Raw genomic sequence first — 21,989 nt, 5'->3', positions numbered from 1 at the left:
TTCTTTTCATCTCAGAAATAAGGAAGCTTGACCTTGCCAAGGTCATATTGCTACCATGTGTGGAGCCAGGATTCCAGGCCATGGATGGATAAATCCAAAGCCTGTGTTCTTTCTCCTGCATACCCTTGGTTTGTGATACAGCAATAAGGATACCAACCTGGAAGCTTGTTAGAAATGCGGGCTCATGGACCCCACCCTGGGCTTATTAAACCAGAATCTGCATTTCAACAAGGTTCCTGGGGAATTAGGGAACATTTAAACCATTTGAACAGAAAAACTCTGTTCTATAAAAACCTTATATCTCAAATAAGAGTAAATATTCCCACGAACATTTATGGAGTCCTCACTCTATGTCAGATTGTGTTTACTCTTCATGACAACTCTATTAGAGTTGAGCAAACTGAGGCTTCCAAGTTTAAACAACTTCAAGGTCACACAGGAAGAGGCAGATTTGAGATGTGAACTCAGGTTGGTCAGATTCTGGAGCCTTGACTGTGACCCATTATTCCATCTGCCTCACTCCAAACACTGAGTCCAAACGTTTTATTTCATCTAAGTGATGCAAATTAGCTGTCTATATCACTCCATTTATAATTAACATTGTTTAATCTACTACTTAGGCTTGATGGTATGGATAGAGTCCAAAATGTCAGACTCAATATGGTATTGTGAGATCATATGGTTAATACATTTCTAGATTTCTAGACTAGAGCTAGTATATAAAAATATATATATATTTGTGCGCATACACACACACACACACACATATCAAGGTGTAAATTTCGGTGGGTTATCTGGCTATTGCTCATCTACCAATGGATGAACTGAAATGTAAGATGAAGCTAAATGAGATTTACTGAGGAAGGATCAGAAGGACATTCTGCTTCCTCATTTCACTTTTACATTACTAGGCAACTCTATGTTTTCTACTAGTAAAAAGTTTAGGATCATTAGACTCTCCTTAAACATCTTCAGGTAAACAACTCTTTGATCTTATATAGTGTCAAATAGCTGATTTGTTTTTCTTGAAAGAAATCTCCCACTGAGCAACTCTTTCATCCTCTGCCATGTGGGGAAAAAAAGACATATATAATGCTTTTGTTGGTGCACAATATAATGGGTTATAATTCTAGGCTTACTTTTAGTAAAAGCAATGAGACCATAATTAGCTCTAGACAAAAGCAGACTAAGTTGTTATGAATATGATAGCACCTGCAGTTACAAAAGATAGCACATTTCTAAAAATCCCAGGGAATTTCATATTTTTTTCCATTTTGCCTCATGTAGAGCACCCAAAGCAGAAAAACTTAATGACCTTTGTGACCTTAAAAAAACTTAATGACCTAATGTTTGCAGATCTTGATCTATAAAATCAATTAATAGTTATCTTCTCTTTTAGGAAAGAGAGTGGCAGTGTAACACTGGAAATCTAAGAAGTAAGTGACATTAAAATCAGTACTTTTTTGAAAAAAGGTATGGACTTTGGGAGCGCCTAGGTGGCTCAGCCAGTTAATGATCCCAGGGTCCAGGGATAGAGCCCCATGCAAGGCTTCCTGCTTAGCAGGGAATCTGCCTCTCTCTTGCCCTGTGCCTCACCCCTGCTCGTGTTCTCTCTCTCTTTAAAGAAAAAAAAAAGTAATGGACTTGAACTTCAGAGAATTTAATTACAAGGAAATGAGATTCTCCAAAAATCTATGTAATAAATATCCAACTAAGTATAATCAGTGAACCTTTCTTTCGTCTTCTCAGTGGTAAAGAACAGATTAAAATAACAATGACAGCTAAACATTCTAAAAATCCTATCTATTCTATATTTTTATTTTTTATTTTTTTAAATTTTATTTTATTTATTTGACAGAGAGAGAGATCACAAGTAGGCAGAGAGGCAGGCAGAGAGAGGAGGAAGCAGGCTCCCTGCGGAGCAGAGAGCCCGACACGGGGCTCGATCCCAGGACCCTGAGATCATGACCTGAACCGAAGGCAGCGGCTTAATCCACTGAGCCACCCAGGCGCCCCTCTATTCTATATTTTAAAATGTATAAGCAGATAATTACAACACTTAGATGAAGAAGAAATATTCTTACAGCCTAAAAGATAAATCTTGTTGTTTTCCCTGTGCATTGCACTATCGGTGAACATGATTTATATGCTGCTCCCCTTTCGTTCATCACCCATTTTCCAGGAATGCATACAGATATTGTGATTAGGAGCTGATTCTGAAATGAGAAGGTAATTCTAACTATTATCCTATCCTGGAATTTAAAAAATATTCAGGAGGTATTCTTTTTCAATGATATATTTCTAAGCAAATGAAGAAAAAAATTTTTTAGACCTAGAAATAGAAGAGATTCTCTTCCTACTATTTTCTATGAAGGAAAAGCAAAAAAAAAAAAAAAAAAAAACAAAACAAAACAAGAAAGCCTATTCCTCCTGTTGAGTATTTGTTTGCCCCACTCCTTCTTTGTTTAAGATAGGAAGTTCTGTGAGGGCTACCTGACAAGGTAGTAGTAGGAGAGGGGTTAGGTCTGTAATTCAAGGGACTGGTGACTGAAAAATGAATTAGATGCCCTTTATTTCATTCATTCTATGTAGGTACTTAGAATGAGATAAGTATGACTTGAAGGAAAGCAAAAATAAGCAACACTGGGCATCTGTTTTCCCTGTAATTGAATCCCTGGATCTGCTGCTGGCAAAGTTAGTAAACAAGGAATCTGCCAATTCTAACTTTACCATTCTATTACCAAAAAAAAAAAAAAAAAAAAAATAGCCAACCAAAAAACAAACAACAACAAAAACATGTATTGAGTAGTGTGTGGGGACTATTTAATCACTGAAGTTCTTTCCAACACTATTTTATTATTCGAGTTGCTCACAGAGTCAAACTTCAAGGGTCCACTCGCCTTGCTTAATTATTTTTCCTTTTTTTCTTTTCTTTTCTTTTCTTTCTTTCTCTCTCTCTCTCTCCTTTTTTTTTTTTCTATTTTGGCTTTTCAGATGGCAGTTATATCAACTGTGATTGCCAGGATTTGGCACAGTGGGTGAAGCAGGTCTTATTTGAAAATCTGTTGGAGGCAGCCTGTGGGAGCTAGTACAACAGGAAGCAGCTCAAGGGGTAGCTGCTTTGTCCCAGTTCTCAAAAACAGAGGAAGGCATCCCCAGCAAAAAGAGGAAGTGGCCTGTATTGTCTCACCTCAGCCCACAGAAGGCTCCCCTCCCAAACTGGTTTTCTTCAGAGCTCTTAGGCCTGCCAAACGATCCCTTTTCTTAAAATGAAGAATATCCAACCTTGTTCTTTAAGAAGTTGATGAGTGAGCGGGAGATGACGGTTGACAGAGAGAAGAGAGGCATGTAGCTCCCAGGAGACAGAAAGATGGAGAAGGAAGGAGCGGTCTCTCTTCTGACTCGTGTTCCATTTCCCACTTCCAGGCCCCAGGGCTCAGCTGAATTAGAAATCGGACTAAAGACATCTGTGGTACACCTCAGGGAATTCTCAGTAAGACTGAAGCAGTTCCTCATACAAATACAGGGTACTGTTATTGATGAATTTAACGAAGTCCAGAGCTTCCAAGAAAAGGCAAATCTGTACTCATATAACCTGTTAAAGCAAGGGAGTGTGTAATACATTTTAAGAGTTGTATCAAAAAATGATTAAAATATTGCAAAAGAGAGGTCCTGCTTTCAAGTATTAAAGAATTTTTTGTACCCTCTTCACACACACACATATCACACATATACATCATCATTATCCTGAAATTTTAGAACCCTGCGACAAGGAGTAAATCTGTTCATTTATTCATACTTTCAACAACTTTTTACTGATTGTCTACTATATTGTAGGCACAATGTGCTTACGGTTCATTAATGAAGTCCTTACAGTTCTGATAAATAAGTAAATTTGATACTATGTTAGGAGATAATAATAAGCAAATATTATACTATCCTAGAAGGTAGTGTTATATGGTAAACAGAAAGGCAAGCAAGGTAAGAAGAATCTGAAATTGCAGGCGTGAAGGTTCAAGTTGTTGTGTTACATGGGTAAGTCAGGACAGACCTCACCGAGAAGCTGAGATCTGAGCAAAGACTTGGAGGAGGAGTAGGAGTGAGCCAAGTGGCTGTCTGGGGGAAGATACTGGATTGCACGGCTCCTTACATCTTTCAAGGCAGAGGAAACAGCTAAAGCAAAGGGATAAACAGTTTAAGGAACAGCAGTGGGGCCAGTGTGGCTAGATGTGAGAAATCGATGGAGGGAATGGAGCAAAAAAGTTTAAAGAGGAAGTAGGGGCCAGCTTTATGGATCATTGTAAGGACATTGGCTTCTACTCTGATTAAAATAAGGAGTCACTACAGGATTTTGAGAAGAGGAATGGCAAAATCTGGATTATATATATGTGCATATATGGATATATGTGCATATGTATACATACATAAATACATGTTTTAAGATTTTATTTATTTATTTGAGAGAGAGCACGAGCACAGGGTGGGGAAGGACAGAGGGAGAGAGAGAAGCAGATTCCGTGCTGAGCAGGGAGCCCAGTGCAGGGCTCGATCCCAGGCAGTTGCTTAACTGACTAAGCCACCCAGGTGCCCCTAAGTATTGACCTAGCTTATATTTCTAAAGGATTCCTCTAGCTGCCATGTCGAAGAGCTTTTTAAAGGAATTTAGGCAAAGACAATAGCTTGGCCCAAGGTGGCATCAGTGGATGAGTGATGAGAAGTTGGATTGTGGGTATATTTGGAATGTAGAGACTACAGGATTCCTAATGGATTCAATGTGGGGTGTGAGAAAAATAGAGAAGTCAAGAATGACTCAGGCAAAAAGGAGTTGCTACCCACCGGGAAGGTCTTGGGTTGAGGAGTCTTTTCTTGGGAAGGGCAGAAGTTCAGCTTGGAACATGCTGAGTTTGGAAACATGTTATTGGACACCACTCCAAATGGAGACGTAGAATAAGCAGTTGGATATATTAACTTAGAGTTCCACATGGAGCTCTGGACTCCAGAGGTAAATCTGGGAGTTTTTAATCATACATTTGAGATTTAAAGTAATGAGACTAGATGAGATCACCAAGGGAGTATAGATGGAAAAGAGGAACAAAGACATAGCCCTGCAGTCCTTTAACATTAAGTGATAAGGAAAATGAGGAAATGGTGAAGACTAAGAAGGAGCAGCTGGTGAGGCAGGGAAAGAACTAGGAGAACATGGTGACCTGGAAGAGGTCACTCACAAGGAGTGACCAAATGTACCATGTGCTGCTGACAGGTTAAGAAAGACAAGGATGGAGAATTTAACACTGGATTTAGCATAAAGGAGGTTATTGATCACAAGTATAAAAGCAGTCTCTGTGGAGTCAGACAGGTAAAAGTCTAATTGAAGTGGGTTATAAGGGCAAGGGGGAGGAGGAATTGAAGACACCAAATAGAGACAACTATTTTAAAGAGTTTCGCTGTTAAACAAATATGGAAGAAATGGAAGAAATGAAGCAGTAGCTGGTGAAGAAGGAGAGAGGGTTGAGAGAGGTTTCTTTCCTTTTTTAAAAGATTGTATTTATTTATTTATTTGACAGACAGAGATGACAAGCAGGCAGAGAGGCAGGCAGGCAGAGAGAGAGAGGGGGAAGCAGACTCCCCACTGAGCAGGGAGCCTGATGTGGGGCTCATCCCAGGACCCTGAGACCATGACCTGAGCTGAAGGCAGAGGCTTAACCCACTGAGCCACCCACTTTCCTTTTTTTTTAAATGGGAGACCAGTATGTTCATATGTTAATGGAAATGATCCAGTGGAAATCAATAAATGATTATATAAAGAAAGGGGGGAGAATTGTTGGAGCAATGTCCTAAAGTTGAGAAGGATGGAATCTAGCGTGTAAGTGGAGAGATTGCTTTACTTTAGGAGTATAGATTATTATTCTGTGATAATTGGGAAGAAAATTGGTACGAGAGTATAGAGAGTGGAAATTGGAGTGAATGTGTTAGTGCAAATCTGTGGAAGTTCTAGAGGCCTCCAAAGAGCAGAAAAGAAGAACATATAACAAAAGATTAGGAATCAGAATGTCTTAGAACTTCTCAGTGGCAATATTAGAATCTAGCAGACAAGGCATCAAGGCCTTTAAAAACCTAAGGGAAGGTAATTTGCAACAAAAGAATTCTATACAAGCCAAACTATCATTAAGTGAGCATAGACTAAATGCATTTTCAAACATATAAGGTGTGCTGGATATCATTCGTTTGTCCCTCCAGATCCACCTTCCACCCTTCTCTGTCCTTCTTTGTGCTCTGGGGCGTAGACTTGCATGTATTGCTTCACTTGAATTCTCTTGTCCTCCAGCTTCTGGTTGGGTTTGGCCAACATGGCCAACTGGCAAGATATGAGGGGCCAGAAAGAGAGAAGTCAGTGCTGTGTTTCTTTACTGAAGTCACAGACCTTATTGAGAAATTCTTTCCTACAACTTCAGCTCTCTCTGGATTCTAGTAAACACTCTTCCTCTTTCTCATTCAAGCCTAAATCTTCCTGCTCCTCCTAGCCCCATCTCAATACTGTCCACACCTTTGTAAATAGTTCCTTTGTTGAGCTTTCATCTAGCACCACCTCAAGAATGCCATTTTTTTCCCTGGCAGACCCTGGCTGGATATCTCCAAAAATGTATCCATACATCTTTCCTTACCAAACTCTTGGGGGGATGTTCTCCTATAAGATAAGAGAAGAGAATGAGGCAAAGGAAATCCCCCACAACAATGATGAGAGACGATCCCATGATGACATGGCACACAGAACAACCAATTCAAATTGAAGCAGTTTAGAAAGTTCTTAAAAATGTGTTTAAGATGAAGTTGTTCAAATACCTAATGAGAAGTTTTAAACAACTGGGACAAGAATTCGAGACTGAATTACAGTTAAGGGCCTAGAAATCTAAGCAAATGAAAAACCAAGAGAATTATTAATTTTGGATGTACGAAAAAGTTGGGGAAGAAAGAAAAGTAATCATAGTATAGGAAATAGCTCAACTGTAAATAGCATTTATATAACAAAAATCCCAAGGCACTGCTGGATTCTTCCCTTTTATAGACTTCCTTATACTACAAAGTTTCCCTATTTTTGTTATGTAGAGATTTCTATAGAAGATATTTACCATAACAGCAACAAGAGTTGCCAGGACGTTTATTCTAATGTAATTTGACATAGGCCATTTGACGGGTTAGAAAGTCAAAATGTCAATTTATCTACCTCCTACCTGTGGGGTAAATTACTTAATTTTGCCAATTCTTTACAAAGTATGAGGACTGAAAACCATAAAACATGTGCCTGAAGTATACTAGGTACTCATAAATGACCACTCTTATTAGCCATCTTAATGGAACAACACTGGATAGGGATATTATAAAACTACACAGAATACAACTTTGACCTCGGTATAAGTGGGTAGCTGGGCATCTAGAAGTCATGGGGCATTAGAAGCTTGAAACCATTATAAAGTTAATACTTCCCAGGTTAACTAAATATGATACACAACTAACAACTCTGTTACAACAAAATTGGGGGGAAACAATGTCCTGACAACAAAAGATGACTGAGGGAGTAAAGTACAGAGAGTGAATCAACTCTCAGTGGGGCCCAGTGCAGTAAACAGCCCTCCTTCACATCAGTGACTTAAACACTCAGGTTCCCGCAGAAGTCCTTGTCCTGCTTGTCACCATAGAAAGCCTGGGATCCCAAGACTGGGTTCTGGTTCCTTTCCTAATCGTATAAACAAACTAACAAAAAATGAAGAGTTTGAACTGCAAGAATTCATTAGGCCTATCAGCTCCAGGGGTTGGTGAGATGTAAATGGTTTGAACCATAAAGGAAAACATTAGTCATTAAAAATAAACATGTGTCCGGTATTCAAGATTTGTCAGTCACTGTTCTAAGCCATTTTACATGGATCATCCCATTTAATCTCCATAAAAATTCTAGGTCCTTTTATCCCCGTCTTACAGGTAAGGACACTGAGACTCGGGAGAGGTGAAGAAAATGGCCTGTGGTTGCTGATGGAGTTGAATCTCAACTCAGATTTGCCTCCAAAACCCTAGGCTACTAACAGCACTGTTAACCTGTAACTAAGACAGTCTTTAGCTGTGGATTTTCTCACTCGCCTAACAACGATCAGATCACATATTAGCAAGTGATCTTCAAATATGACAGCAATGATGTACAAAAGGGCCACACCATCAAGTTTTGACAGAAGGGGAGTTATTTTAGGGCTACTTTAGGTTCTTTGCCATCTGTGTATGCCCAGTGCCAACTGTGCCTGCTATAATAAGCGCTGAATAAAACGTCTGTTGACTGGCTGTATGGATGACTCACCTAGCGGGTCTTGTCAAATCTCAAGCGGGGCATCACACTCGAATACATCGAGGCTCTTATTTAAGCAAGCCCCGTCAATGCTTTTTCTGTCACGCAGCTCTTAGTGGCCGGGGGAACCTGCTTCAGATGTGGGGCCAAGACTGAGGAACACGGCACCACGTGAGAATGCAAAGTAGAGAGCCCAGAACTCCCGGACCCAGGTTACACTCTGGACTCGGGCTGCACAAAGCCTCTTTGGCGGCGGGGCGGCCCATTTCCCTCTTAGCGCAGGGGAAGTACCGGTATAGGCGGGTGACCGCCGCTCAGCCTGATGGGGGGGGGGGGGGATGACAGTGCAGGAATTCCACACCAGCTGCGGGGTTTGTAGACCCGACTGAAGAGTGGGAGGGAGCACTGTTCACCTGACACACCCCAACCCGCTCTGCTGCAGCCCAGGGCTGCGGGAGGCTCCTCGGCACCCTGAGTCCTATATAAGCCGGGAAGTAGCACAACCTCCGGCGGGGCAGCCCGCGCACGCGCATTCCTTACGCGCGTTCGACAGATTTCAGCGCAAGCGCGGCGCGTCCTCCCTCGTTCTGTCGGTCCCCGCAGAGCCCGCGGCTCCGCCCCCGCAGACCCCGCCCCGTTCCCGTGTGCCGAATGCTCCATATCCGGGTTCCCGCCGCCGCCGCCGCCGCTTCCCTCATTCAGCTTTGCCGGGAGTGGTGTGATTCCCGACCAAGATGGCGGCTGTGGGGCGAGTCGGGTCCTTCGGTTCCTCTCCGCCGGGATTAGCCTCGACTTACACTGGGGGCCCCTTGGCTAACGAGCTAACGTCGGGCAACGGCGGCGCCGCAGCGGGTGACGACGAGGACGGGCAGAACCTTTGGTAACGACCCCACCCTTCCCTGGGTCCCCGCTGACACTCCCGGCCCCGCGGACACCTCGGGATCCCGTGCCGAGTCCACTGCGTTCTCGGCAGCCCCCGCCCAAGCGCACAGAGGCCGAGTCCGTCCCTCCCGCGGTGGGGCCCCGGTCCCCGGCCTCAGCGTGCGCCTTTGCTCCCCGCTAGGTCCTGCATCCTCAGCGAGGTCTCCACCCGCTCGCGCTCCAAGCTCCCCGCGGGGAAGAACGTACTGCTCCTGGGTAAGTGTCCTCTGCCTCGCTCCGCCCCGCCCGGCCCCCACCCCGGCCCGGGTCGGGGTCCGCCCGCCCGCCCGCTGGCTCGCTTTGTGCGGACCGGCGGGCCTAGCCCCGCCCCGCCGCCGGACCAGTAGCTGACAGCTGGGGGAGAAGGCGAACGGTGACCCAGGCCCCGGTACCTGCGGGGACCCGCCCTCCCCAGAGCCCTTCCTCCCCTGGATGTGGAGGTGGCCCTGACAGTCTCACATGGGAAGGACAAATGCGGTAGCCCATCTGACGGATTCTAGAGGCTTGGGAATTACCTAGAAAAAAAGGATGGTTTTTCTTTCATAACAAAAATTGCTAGCAGGAGGCTCTTTGCAAGAGCTCCAGTGCAAATGGCATATCATTAATATTTAATAGCTGACTCTGTGTAATTGACAGAGAAGCTAGAAATTGAGACCTGGTAATCGTGATAAATGTTCTTACTTGATTCAGTTTTTTTTGGGGGTACAATGGACTCGTGTTGCCAGTGCCTTTTTAACAGTCACTTATAACTCTGAAATTTGTAAAGGGCAGTAGAACACCTTACTAATCCAGTCCCTTCAGCCTAATAATTTTAATAAGGAGAAATGGTCTAATGGCTCAATCCTGTTCTGTAGCTCCTCTGCTCCCTGGAAGTTATGTATATTGTCTCTTTACTGATTCTTAGGACTGTTGGACATTGAGGGAGAATAAATCACAGATTCACATTTTTTGCAGGCTTAGCTCCTGAGTCATTTGCAGAAGACGTTTCTTTCATATTCTTTAAGTGCCAGATATTGACGTTTGCTTATAAAATGATGATTAAATTTTAAAACTTTGATATTGGTGTCTCAAGACTTTTTCTGTACATCTAAAAACAGGAAAGGAAACAAAGAAGTCAAATGCTACATGACAGGGTCTATTTTAATAAAAATGTTTAGATAGAGACAAATTACTTATTTTTCCTGAATAGCTGCCAATCTAGAATATATAGGATTCTTGATGTTCATTACTACATGGAGCTAGTTGAAAAATTAGTTTTACCTCGTTTTTAATACGATTAAAACTACCTACTGCTTATTAACCTGTGTTCAGTCACAGCCCTATGATCTTAAACAAGTTCCTTGGTATCTATAAACCTTAGTTTCTTCATCTTCAAAGTGGATATTGTAGAAACAATAATGCCTCCCTCCTAGAGTTATGGGGAGGATTGATGAAATAATGCTTATGAAGTGATAACAGCACGGTGACTTTTTGTGATGGATTTCTCTTAACTGAATTAGAAAATGTTTTATCAGAAATCTCTTTTTGAAAATTGAGTTAGTGTCCACATAAGTGATATTTATAGGGCAGAGATGGATTAGGGTCCAAATTAAAAAAAAAAAAATCCCAGAAAATAAGTTTACTAATTTAAACAAATTACCAGTTAGCTGCTAAACTAAAATGGACTTAATGTGACCTCACTGAAGTGGATTTTTTTTAATGACTCTAAGTTCAGTAAGACTTCTTTTCAAATACTACCATTATAAGGTTAAGATTCCTGAACTTTGTTTTCATTTTGTAAGTTCCTCCCAATTATTTCTATGCATTAGATATTACTTAGAGGATTCTGTTCGTAGTGAAACAAAAGTGACAGTTTTATTCGTTTTTGATGTCCCTGATATGCTGAGGTTGTACCATGCTTTTGTTGTTGTTGTTTTTTAACCCTTTTTTTAACCTGCCTGACACTGGACCCGTGCATGTGACTGAGTATACTTAGAGGCCCCAGACGCTTCTATCCTTCCATACTTAGAACAGACTAAATTTCCTTCTTCAGAGCTTGATAGTTTGTAAGGCTCCATCTAGTATAAAATTATGCAAGCTTGAAATTAAAATTTTTTTCTTTGAGTACTGTTGGGATATTCATCAAAGTCCTTTTTAGCTTTAGAAAAACAGATTTTTATACCGATTACATAAATAGGGTTAATTTTTAAAAACATCTGTAAAGATTGCTTAAAGACATTTTACCATCACATGTTATAGCAGCATTTAGTTGTGCTGGTGGAGGGAAGAAATATATAAATAGGTATTGTGGTTTTCTTTGTTATGAGTTTGAGGGTACTAAGCAGGAGGATGCTTGGCCTTAATGTGTATTTCATGAATTACGGTGATCTCTGGAGTCCTGTATTTAAAAAACAAAATCCGAGACTGCAGTAAGGTTTTACATTTCCAGAAACAACCTAAAATAGGACAGTGATCAAGGCTTGATTATGTTCCCCAACACAAATTGCAGTTTAACCTTAGCTTGCTACATGGCCTCCCCTCCCACTGCCTGTGGGGGTGAGAAGAGGATGCGGACCAGTACTGTATACTGTATGAGCCATTCTCAAAGCATTTTCATGTAAATCTTAGTGTATCTCCTCTGCTGTGCCCTTTCTTTCACCACCTCCAAATCTGAGGTAGATGTTAGCACCAACTTATGGATGAGATAATGAATTTTAAAGACCTGTTAAGTGAGTTTTCCAAGGTCACACAGCTATTAAGACCATGTGTTCCTGACTCTGGCATGGCTTTCCAACTTTCCTTGCAAGGGAGAGAGGGCCACGCATTCTTCCTACCGTGTAACTTTTTAAAAAGGCTATCTTTGAGTAAAAATACTAGTAATTATTTTAAACTAAAATCCAAATATTTGTTGGATTCTAGGATGCAGCTTATTGAGGGACACCACTGTGGCCGTGGCACTCGTGTTTAAGCAGTCATTTAATCTACCTTGGCCTGACCTGTTGTGAGATGCAGAAACACTATGACATTAGTGCTTACCCATTTTCTCTTGAAAGATTTTGAGAATGGGCTTCAGTCAAGTTTGTTTTTAATATTAAAGGCAAAACTTCTCATGCATGTATTTTAAGTAGGATTTAACTTACCAATTGCCCTTTGAAAAACTATTTTTTTCCTCTTTACCCTTTTTATTTAATCAACTTTTACCTCAATTATTGTAATTATATTTTATTTGTAATTTGTAATTTTATTGTAATTATATTTTAATTGCTGCTTGTTATTTTTTTATTTTTTTAAAGATGTTATTTATTTATTTGACAGACAGAGATCACAAGTAGGCAGAGAGAGAGGAGGAAGCAGGCTCCTTCCTGAGCAGAGAGCCCGATGCGGGGCTCCATCCCAAGACCCTGAGATCATGACCTGAGCCTAAGACAGAGGCTTAACCCTCTGAGACACCCAGGCACCCGTAATTGCTGCTTTTAAAAGGGAACTTTCTCCACATCTTAGTTACTTTTCCTCTGTTTTGTTAAGGAAACTCCCTAAGGAAAATAACAGTACCTAACATTTATAGAGCACTTACATGTACTAGTCATGTAAAGATTATGTACAGCATTTGATTATCCCCTTAAAGATCAGGAAACAAACACAGAGCTGTGAAGTAAATTGCTGTAGGGTTACACAGCCAGAAAGAGTGAAGATCAGGAGTCTGAACTGTAGGCTACCTCCAGAGCCAGGATTTTTTTTTTTTTTTTAAGATTTTATTTATTTATTTGAGAGAGAGCATGAGAAGGGAGAAGGTCAGAGGGAGAAGCAGACTCCCCGCTGAGCAGGGAGCTCCCCGATGCAGGACTTGATCCCCCAACTCCGGGATCATGACCTGAGCCAAAGACAGTTGCTTAACCAAGTGAGCCACCCAGGTGCCCCAAAGCCAGTATTCTTTTTTTTTTTTTTTTTTTAAGATTTTATTTATTTATTTGACAGAGATCACAAGTAGGCAGAGAGAGAGAAAGGGAAGCAGGCTGCCTGCTGAGCAGAGAGCCCGGGGACGGGGACGCAGGACCCTGGGATCATGACATGAGCCAAAGGCAGAGAAAGCCAGTATTCTTAACCTATACACTGGACTGTCTCCCTAAAGGAAACGAGAGCTCTCTTTGTAGGAGAAGTAAGGTGTTTGCAGTTTATGTTAAGGAATTTTGTCTGATTCTCCTGACGTATCTATTTCATTGCAAAAAATCCCATTGAGTTAGATTAAATTAATTCATTGTTAGTACTAAGATTCATATATAATCTTAGCCTCCAGCACAGGACCTGGCTTATAAATAAAACATCAGTATAACTTTCTGATTTGGGGCCAACATAAATTAATGAAAACTAGTTGGCCCTTTGGTAAATCATATAAGCTTCATCTTTCTCATCTGTAAATTGAGATATTTGGATTTAGTGATCTCTGAAGGCTTGTCTGATCTCACATTCTTTAATTCAAGTTCTAAAGCTTGTGGGTTATTAAATATTTTTAAAGAACTATTTTGAGGACCTATTGCAGTTAGACTGAAATTAAGAAAGTATTTCCTTACAGATGTGGGCTGTTTGATTGTACCCAGGGATGAAATCTAGAGTCTTCTATTTTTCCTGAAGGCACTAGTCCAGGATTGTGTACAGCCAGCAAAGCCCCACAAAATGCTGAGCATCTTTAGGAAGTGTGTTTGAAACAGTCTTTCTTACTCAGGAGTAAACTAGCTTCTATTATGCTTGAATTATTGGTAGGAAACCTAAAGATACATAGTGAAACTCAAGATCTGTTCACAGAAGTAACTTCATTTGAGGAGCGACTGAAAATAATGAGACTGTTCACGCTGAAACCATTAACTTGTGAGGAGCTGGGATTAAAGATCATCAAGGTTCCATGACTTCCAGAAGATACAGATTTTGATCAGTTGAAGTATGTTAATGCTGTTTTCTGAAGTAATTGGTTATGGAATATGCTACAAGGATACAAGGAATAGAATACTACCACATATTGGATATGGATATGGATGATATTGGATTGGTAGTTTTCAAAGAACTAACAAAATTATTCACTGCATGTTAGATGCTACCACTGTCAAAAATATACCATATATAGAGTGTTTTGAGACTCCAGTGACAGTGATTATTTTACAGTGGTCAGTCAGTGACCTATTACGTAAATGGCCAGATAGTAAATAATTTAGGCTTTGTGAGCTATATGGTCTCTGTCGTAAGTAACTCAACTCTGCCCTTGTAGCCCCCAAGCAGCCATAGACAATACATAGATGAATGGGCAGTGTTTAACAAAACTTTATTTACAAAAGCAGGCAGCAGACAGATTTGTGTGCTGTTTTGTGGACCCTTGCTTTAGGGTATTATGGGCATCAGTTTTATCAATAAGCGCAGATGCCAGTTAATAGAGTTTTCTGGGTAATGGAGTGTGATGTTTGGTGCAGAATGAATGATGATGAGCTTTCATTTAAAGTATCATTGTTATTCCAACTAGAGGTATAGTCTGAACATAGGTTTAAGAGGTGTTAAGAGGAGTTCATATATTTCTTCCAGTGCTGAGAGAGACCTCAAGCACGAATGAACAGGGGCACAGCTTGAGGTAGGAAAAAGAAAGGACTCGGCAAGTGGGTGACCATGGACTAATTTGGGGGGCCTCATTTTACTTATAAAATCAGGTAGTAGCTGTTAGGAAGACCTATCTCACAGATTTTCTCTTTATTCATTTATTCATGAAACATTTATTAGAACATGCTGTGCATAAAATGCTTTGCTGGAAAGCATTTCCATTTGTGGAAAACAGAATTAAATAAGATTCCATCCCTGCCGTCTAAACTCAAAGTAGTAAAATCAGATATATCAGTATGAAATGATTGCTAAGTAGGTCACATAAAATTTTGCAGAAAAGGTGGTATCTGAGTGAAATTTTGCTAAGTTAGATGGGAGAACACTAAGGGCTAAGGGAGCTTGTTGCAATAGCTAAAAACCTAGTGGAAAGGCCAGGGCAGCCCAGGTGTGGTGGGATCCTGACCTACAGGCACCCAGATCTGGGAGTCTGCCCTTCCTACCTGCCCCTGAAGCTGTGGGGTTGTGGGTGAATTACAACCTACTGATCTGTTAATAGAGATTCTTTCATACTTACTGGGATTAAAGGAACTAAAAGAAATTATGTCTTAAAGCACTTTCCTCTCAGAATTGGAAGTCACTATTTTAAATTGTAAAGTAATACATGTTTCTTATCAGAGAGAAAATATTATGAAGATAAGAAAATGAAAATAACACATGATCCTACCATCTAGATACAGCAGTGTTCATTTTTTTCTATGTGTCCATATCTGTTTTTTATTTTTTTAATTTTTTTAAAAGGTCTGGGCTTTTTTTTTTTTTTTTTTTTTTTTTTAGATTTTATTTATTTGTCAGAGAGAGAGCACAAGCTGGGGGAGCGGCAAGCGGGGAGAAGAAGCTTCTGCCTTCAGCTGTGGTCATGATCCCAGGGTTCTGGGATCCAGCCTGAATCAGGCTCCCTGCTCAGCTGGAAGCCTGCTTCTCCCTCTCCTCCCCACTTGTGCTCTTTCTTGCTATATCTGTTGAGCAGCAGGGGGAGAAGACGACTCCCTGCTGAGCGAGGAACCTGATGCAGAACTTGATCCCAGGACCCTGGGATCATGAGGTGGAGGCAGACACTTAACAGACTGAGCCATCCAGGTGTCCTTGTATTTGTTTTTTAAACAAATTGGCTTTTACCTTATATACTATTTTGAAATCAGATTTTTTTTTTTAACTTCACCAGGGTGTTGTTGTTTTGTTTTTTTTTAATGACAGTAGATATGGGTTCCTTCCTTTTAGTGATTGAATAATATATATAGTTATGCCATAATTGTAATTGATGGGTAGACAGATTATTATGGTTGTATCTAATTTTCCACTTTTCCAATATTATCTTTGGGATAAGTTCCTATAAGTTGAATGGCTGGCTCAAAAGTATGTATCTTTAGGGTCTTTTTATATATTACCAAACAGTCTTGGGAAAGTTGTGCCATTTTACATTCCTGCGGTCAGTATGTGGGAGTACTTGTTTACCTAGCACCATTACTAACACTAAGGATTATTCGCTTTGATCTTTACCTATTTGGTAGATAGGTTAAAAATTGGCATCCTAGGGCGCCTGGGTGGCTCAGTGGGTTAAGCCGCTGCCTTCGGCTCAGGTCATGATCTCGGGGTCCTGGGATCGAGTCCCACATCGGGCTCTCTGCTCAGCAGGGAGCCTGCTTCCCTCTCTCTCTCTCTCTCTCTGCCTGCCTATCTACTTGTGATCTCTCTCTGTCAAATAAATAAATAAAATCTTAAAAAAAAAAATTGGCATCCTATAATTTAATGACATTTGGACTATAGAATATATATATTTGTTGATTAAAAACTATTACTTTAGGGGGGCGCCTGGGTGGCTCAGTGGGTTAAAGCCTCTGCCTTCGGCTCAGGTCATGATCCCAGGGTCCTGGGATCGAGCCCCACGTCCGGCTCTCTGCTCTGCAGGGAGCCTGCTTCCTCCTCTCTCTCTGCCTGCCTCTCTGCCTAGTTGTGATTTCTCTCTGTCAAATAAATAAAATATTTTAAAAAAAAAAGTTGAAAACTATTACTTTAGGGACGCCTGGGTGGCTCAGTTGGTTAAGCGGCTGCCTTTGGCTCAGGTCATGATCCCAGCGGCCTGGGATCGAGTCCCACATTGGGCTCCCTGCTCCGCGGGGAGCCTGCTTCTCCCTCTGCCTCTGCCTGCCACTCTGCCTGTGCTCGCTCGCTCTCTCTCCCTCTCTCTGACAAATAAATAAAATCTTTAAAATAAATAAATAAATAAAATAAAATAAAAACTATTACTTTAGTGTGACTTACAGGAGCCTAGGAACTGTTAATAACCATTGAGATTAGCATTTATTGGCTGTGATAGATCTTTATTGAATTAAACTCAGTGGTTTTCAGTTCATGTCTAGTTAGTCCGAGCAAGTGAGGGCAATGATAAACGATAAATTCTGTTTTTTAATGTGGATTACTGAATGATGATATTCAAAGATAGAGCTTTGGCCAACAGATGGGATGGGAACATCCATGTTAAATGCCTGTTGCTTGGATGTTCTGCTTTATTATATAGCACGTTCACTCGTTTATAGAAGAGGGTTTTGAGCCCCAGGTTACACAACTGAGCTGGGATTCAAAATTGAATTTGTCTTTCTGCTATGCAGGTGCTCCTTGACATTAGAGGGATGTAGTCTGGAACAGCCATGCATACATGTTTACTTAGAACCACTGGGTGCAGTTGCTGCAGCTGATTAACAGCCTCTCCCTGTTCTTGCCGGCTGAGGCAAGGGAGGAGATGCTCTTTGTGAGATGGGGAACAGACCCAAAGCCCCCACCCTGCCTGGGTCATCCAGATAACCTATGGGAGGCAACATAGTAGGTATGAGCCCAAAAGTAGTTCCAGTGAAGACCCTTCATGGCTCTTATCACCACAGCTTTCAGATAAAATAGGGTGATTTCTCTTTTTTTTTTTTTTTTAATTTTATCCATTTATTTGACAGACCAGAGATCACAAGTAGGCAGAGAGAGAAAGAGAGGAGGAAGCAGGCTCCCCGACGAGCAGAGAGCCTGATGCGGAACTCGATCCCAGAACCTTGGGATCATGACCTGAGCTGAAGGCAGAGGCTTAACCCACTGAGCCATCCAGACGCCCTAGGTTGATTTCTTTTACATCATGCCAGGCCAAATAAAAAATGTCAGCTTCACAGTGTTGATCCCTCACTTGGATAAAGAAAGAACGTGGAAGGCTAGAATTCTTTCTGTTCTAGCCATGATTATCATGATGCTATAGGCAGTAATGAATCTACTATAACTGAGGAGATGTGAATCAGAGCTCTCCATAGAAAGCAGGTATCAGGCATACAAACCTGTGCACAGCAAGAAGAGCATAGTGCCTCAGCCTTCCACCACCGTAGGAGAGGAACCTGGGAGAAAAGGGAGGCAGAGTACCACTTAATTTTACCTTTTGTCACCCCTGTTTATCGCCATTGAAGACTCGAAGCTGCTCCAAGTACAATGGCAATGTTTACAGTGTTTAGTAGCATTGCTGGATTCTAATCCTGACCCTTCTTTAGCAAATTGATTAATCTTTCAGATTATGCTATTTACCTTTTAGGATTATCATATGGATTATAGGAAATAATGTTTGTAAAACACTTCTAACAGTGGCATACTCTGGAAATGTTCAGGATAGCTATTATTAATGTATTATGAGTACTTAAGTGTTTTTCTTTGCTCATTTTCATGTGATTCTTGGTTTTTGTTTTTGTTTGTTTGTTTAGATTTTATTTGAGAGGGTGAGAGAGAGCAACAGATATAGCAAGAAGGAGCACAAGTGGGGAGGAGAGGGAGAAATAGGCTCCCAGCTGAGCAGGGAGCCTGCAGGGCTGGATCCCAGGACCCTGGGATAATGTCCTCACCTGAAGGCAGATGCTTAAGTGACTGAGCCACCCAGAAGTCTGTGATTCTTGTTTTTGTATTATCTTTTTAAAACACTGTTGATGTCTTATAAAAGAATTTTGTTTCTGTTGTGTCACTGACCAAGAAGTAATGAATTGATAATAGTTATAGAATTTTAAGTCCATCACCATAAATTTTGTCTTCTTTTACCCCCTCTACTGAAAGATGGGGAACAAATGATGGAAATACTCGACTTGTTGAGGTTTGTACACTAATTGTGATTTTGTTACAGTTAGAAGTCACATCTTCTGAATCTTCCTATTTCCAAATCTGTTAATGAAATTGTCATTGTAAAGTTTATGGACATGACCTCTGGTGTTTAATTAGAGATCTGTTGGGGTGATAAAACAGTATCACGAGCCACACCTTTACCCCTATACTGTTTTGGTGGAGTTTATAGAGACTTTCTTTTGTAATCAATTCTGTTTTCAAATTTGTGCAAAAAAGAAGTAAGAATTGATGGTTATTGTTTCATGCTAAAACTGAAGTTCTTTGGGGGTACCTGGTTGGCTCAGTTGGTAGAGCATGTGACTCTTGGTCTCAGGGTTGTAGGTTCGAGTCCCACATTAGATGCAGAGATTACTTAAAAATAAAATCTTTTAAAAAATTAAAATAGGGGCGCCTGGGTGGCTCAGTGGTTTAGGCCGCTGCCTTCGGCTCGGGTCATGATCTCAGGGTCCTGGGATCGAGTCCCACATCGGGCTCTCTGCTCGGCAGGGAGCCTGCTTCCCTCTCACTCTCTCTGCCTGCCTCTCTGCCTACTTGTGATCTCTCTCTGTCAAATAAATAAATAAAATCTTTAAAAAAAAAAAAATTAAAATAAAACTGAAGTTCCTTTAAGTGTGTGGATTTTATACTTGGTTTACAGAGAGTGACTTATTTGAACAGCACCCAGACATAATTTGGGATACGGGCTTATTTGCTCTGGGGAATTTCATTGTAATCTGATCAACAAGTCTTTCCTCCTTTGGTCCATCCAGTAGGATGGTTTGGCCTATATAGGGTTTGGCCTGAAGACTGTTTTTGTATGGCCAGCAAGCCAAGAATTGGTTTGTTTATATCTTTAAAGATTTGAGGATTTAAAAAAAAAAATCAAAGATGAATTCTTTTTTAAAGATTTTATGTATTTATTTGACAGAAAGAGACACAGTGTAAGAGGGAACACAGGCAGGGGGAGTGGAAGAGGGAGACGTGGGGCTGGATCCCAGGACCATAGGATCATGACATGACCTGAAGGCAGACGATTAACGACTGAGCCACCCAGGTGCCCCCTTTGTGGCTTTAATAACTTAGGAGAATTTTAAGATCCATTCTGAGTGATTCTAAGAAGTGTTTATGTGATTTTAGTGGTTTTATCAATTATTGTTGTACTTAATGCCCCTTAGTGTCATAAAAGTGACCCAAATATTCCTGTATTTCTCAGGGGGTTTTGTCTTTGCTCCTTTCACTTATGTATTTGGCATCAAATACTTTTCTTTTTTTAAAATTTTACTTTTTGATACCCTTCACCCATATTTGAATCATCATTCAAAGATGAATATCTGATAGAGACCTTATGTGAACTGCAAAGCCTAAAATATTTACTCTTTAGTCCTTTACATAAAAAGTTTCCTGGCACTTGAATGAGGACATAAAACTAGCCCTGTTAAAATATAATTTATCTAATGAAATATTTCAGTTTGTTTTAAAAACATCTGTAAAATATGCCCTCTTTAAAAAAATCTAATGTAGGGGCGCCTGGGTGGCTCAGTGGGTTAAAGCCTCTGCCTTCGGCTCAGGTCATGATCTCAGGGTCCTGGGATCGAGCCCCGCATCCTTCCTCTCTCTCTGCTTGCCTCTCTGCCTACCTGTGATCTCTGTCAAATAAATAAATAAAATCTTAAAAAAAAAAAATCTAATGTAAAATGAAAATTTAGATAAAATATTTAGAGAATAACTTTGGCATCATCATTAAAGTGTTCTTTTTTTTTTTTTAAGATTTTTTATTTATTTACTTGACAGAGATCACAAGGAGACAGAGAGGGAGAGGCAGGCAGAGAGAGAGAGAGAGAGAGAGAGAGAGAGGGAAGCAGGCTCGCTGCTGAGCAGAGAGCCCGATACGGGACTCGATCCCAGGACCCTAAGATCATGACCTGAGCCCAAGGCAGCGGCTTAACCCACTGAGCCACCCAGGTGCCCCTAAAGTGTTCTTTATAGGAGGACTTTCATCTTAGTCTGTTTAAACAGGAACTCTCAGTACTTGTGTTAAGTGTATGTTTACAGATCATTAACTATTTGGCTGGCACACTTAAAGCTAGGATGTCTGTTTCACTGCCAGCTGAAGGCAGAGGAACTGAAGATAAAGCTTTCTTACAGTTTATACATGACAGGTAAATGAATTCTTTGAACATTTTTGGAAGTCACACAGGCCTCATTGCCCTGCTTGCCACTTTAAAGATATATTAATTGCAGAGAATAAAGTATTTCTATAGTTATTTTTCTTTTATTTTACTGTTCAAACCATCAGGTTCTGTGTTTTTCCAAAAATAACTTGGAATTTAGTGATTTTTGTTTCTTGAATGGTTTGGTTATTAGAGACAGTTTTTCATTTGTTTGTTTATTTTTCTCCATGCTCTCCACAGTACTTTGTGTTTTGTTTTATTTTTTTTTAAGATTTTTATTTATTTTAAAAGAGAGCAAAAGTGAGAGAGAACACAGAGGGAGAAGGAAAAGTAGGCTCCCCGCTCAGCAGGGAGCTCAGTGTGGGGCTCGAGCCCAGGATTCCCGAGATCATCACCTGAGCTGAAGGCAGATGCTTAACCAACTGAGCACCCCCTTCATGGCTTTGATAACATAGGAGAATTTTAAGATCTCATTCTAAGTGATTGTAAGAAGTATTTATGTGATTTTAATAGTTTATATCATTGATTGTTGTACTTAATGCCCCTAGTGTCATAAAAGTCACCCAAATATTCCCATATTTCTTTTTGGGGGGTTTTGTTGTTTTGTTTTGTTTTGTCTTTGCACCTTCCATTTATGTATTTATTTGGCATTGAATACTTTTGTTGTTTTTTTTTAACTCTTTGACATGCTTCACCCATCCTCCCGTTCCCCACAACCTCCAATCTGCTCTCTATATCTATAAGCTTGAGGTTTTTTGTTTTTTTAGATTCCCCACATAAGAGAGATCATTTGTCTTTGACTTATTTCACTTGACATAGTGCCCTCAAAGTCCATCTGTGTT

At 40.7% G+C, this 21,989-nt stretch overlaps 1 protein-coding gene across 1 annotated transcript in view; it reads left to right on the top strand.

Annotated features, from left to right (window-relative positions):
- Positions 1 to 8,963: 8,963 nt before the first annotated feature.
- Positions 8,964 to 21,989, top strand: part of DYNC1LI1 (dynein cytoplasmic 1 light intermediate chain 1) — a 40,889-nt gene continuing 27,863 nt past the window's right edge. The window contains exons 1-2 of the mRNA XM_046002567.1: positions 8,964 to 9,209; positions 9,393 to 9,466. Coding sequence (XP_045858523.1) covers positions 9,064 to 9,209; positions 9,393 to 9,466 — 220 coding nt within the window. The 5' untranslated portion in view covers positions 8,964 to 9,063. The remainder of the gene's footprint in view (positions 9,210 to 9,392; positions 9,467 to 21,989) is intronic.

Source organism: Meles meles, chromosome 4 (genome assembly GCF_922984935.1).
Source record: "Meles meles chromosome 4, mMelMel3.1 paternal haplotype, whole genome shotgun sequence".
NCBI lineage: Eukaryota > Metazoa > Chordata > Mammalia > Carnivora > Mustelidae > Meles > Meles meles.
Note: the sequence above shows the minus strand (reverse complement) of the source record. Positions and strands in the feature narration are given on the sequence as shown.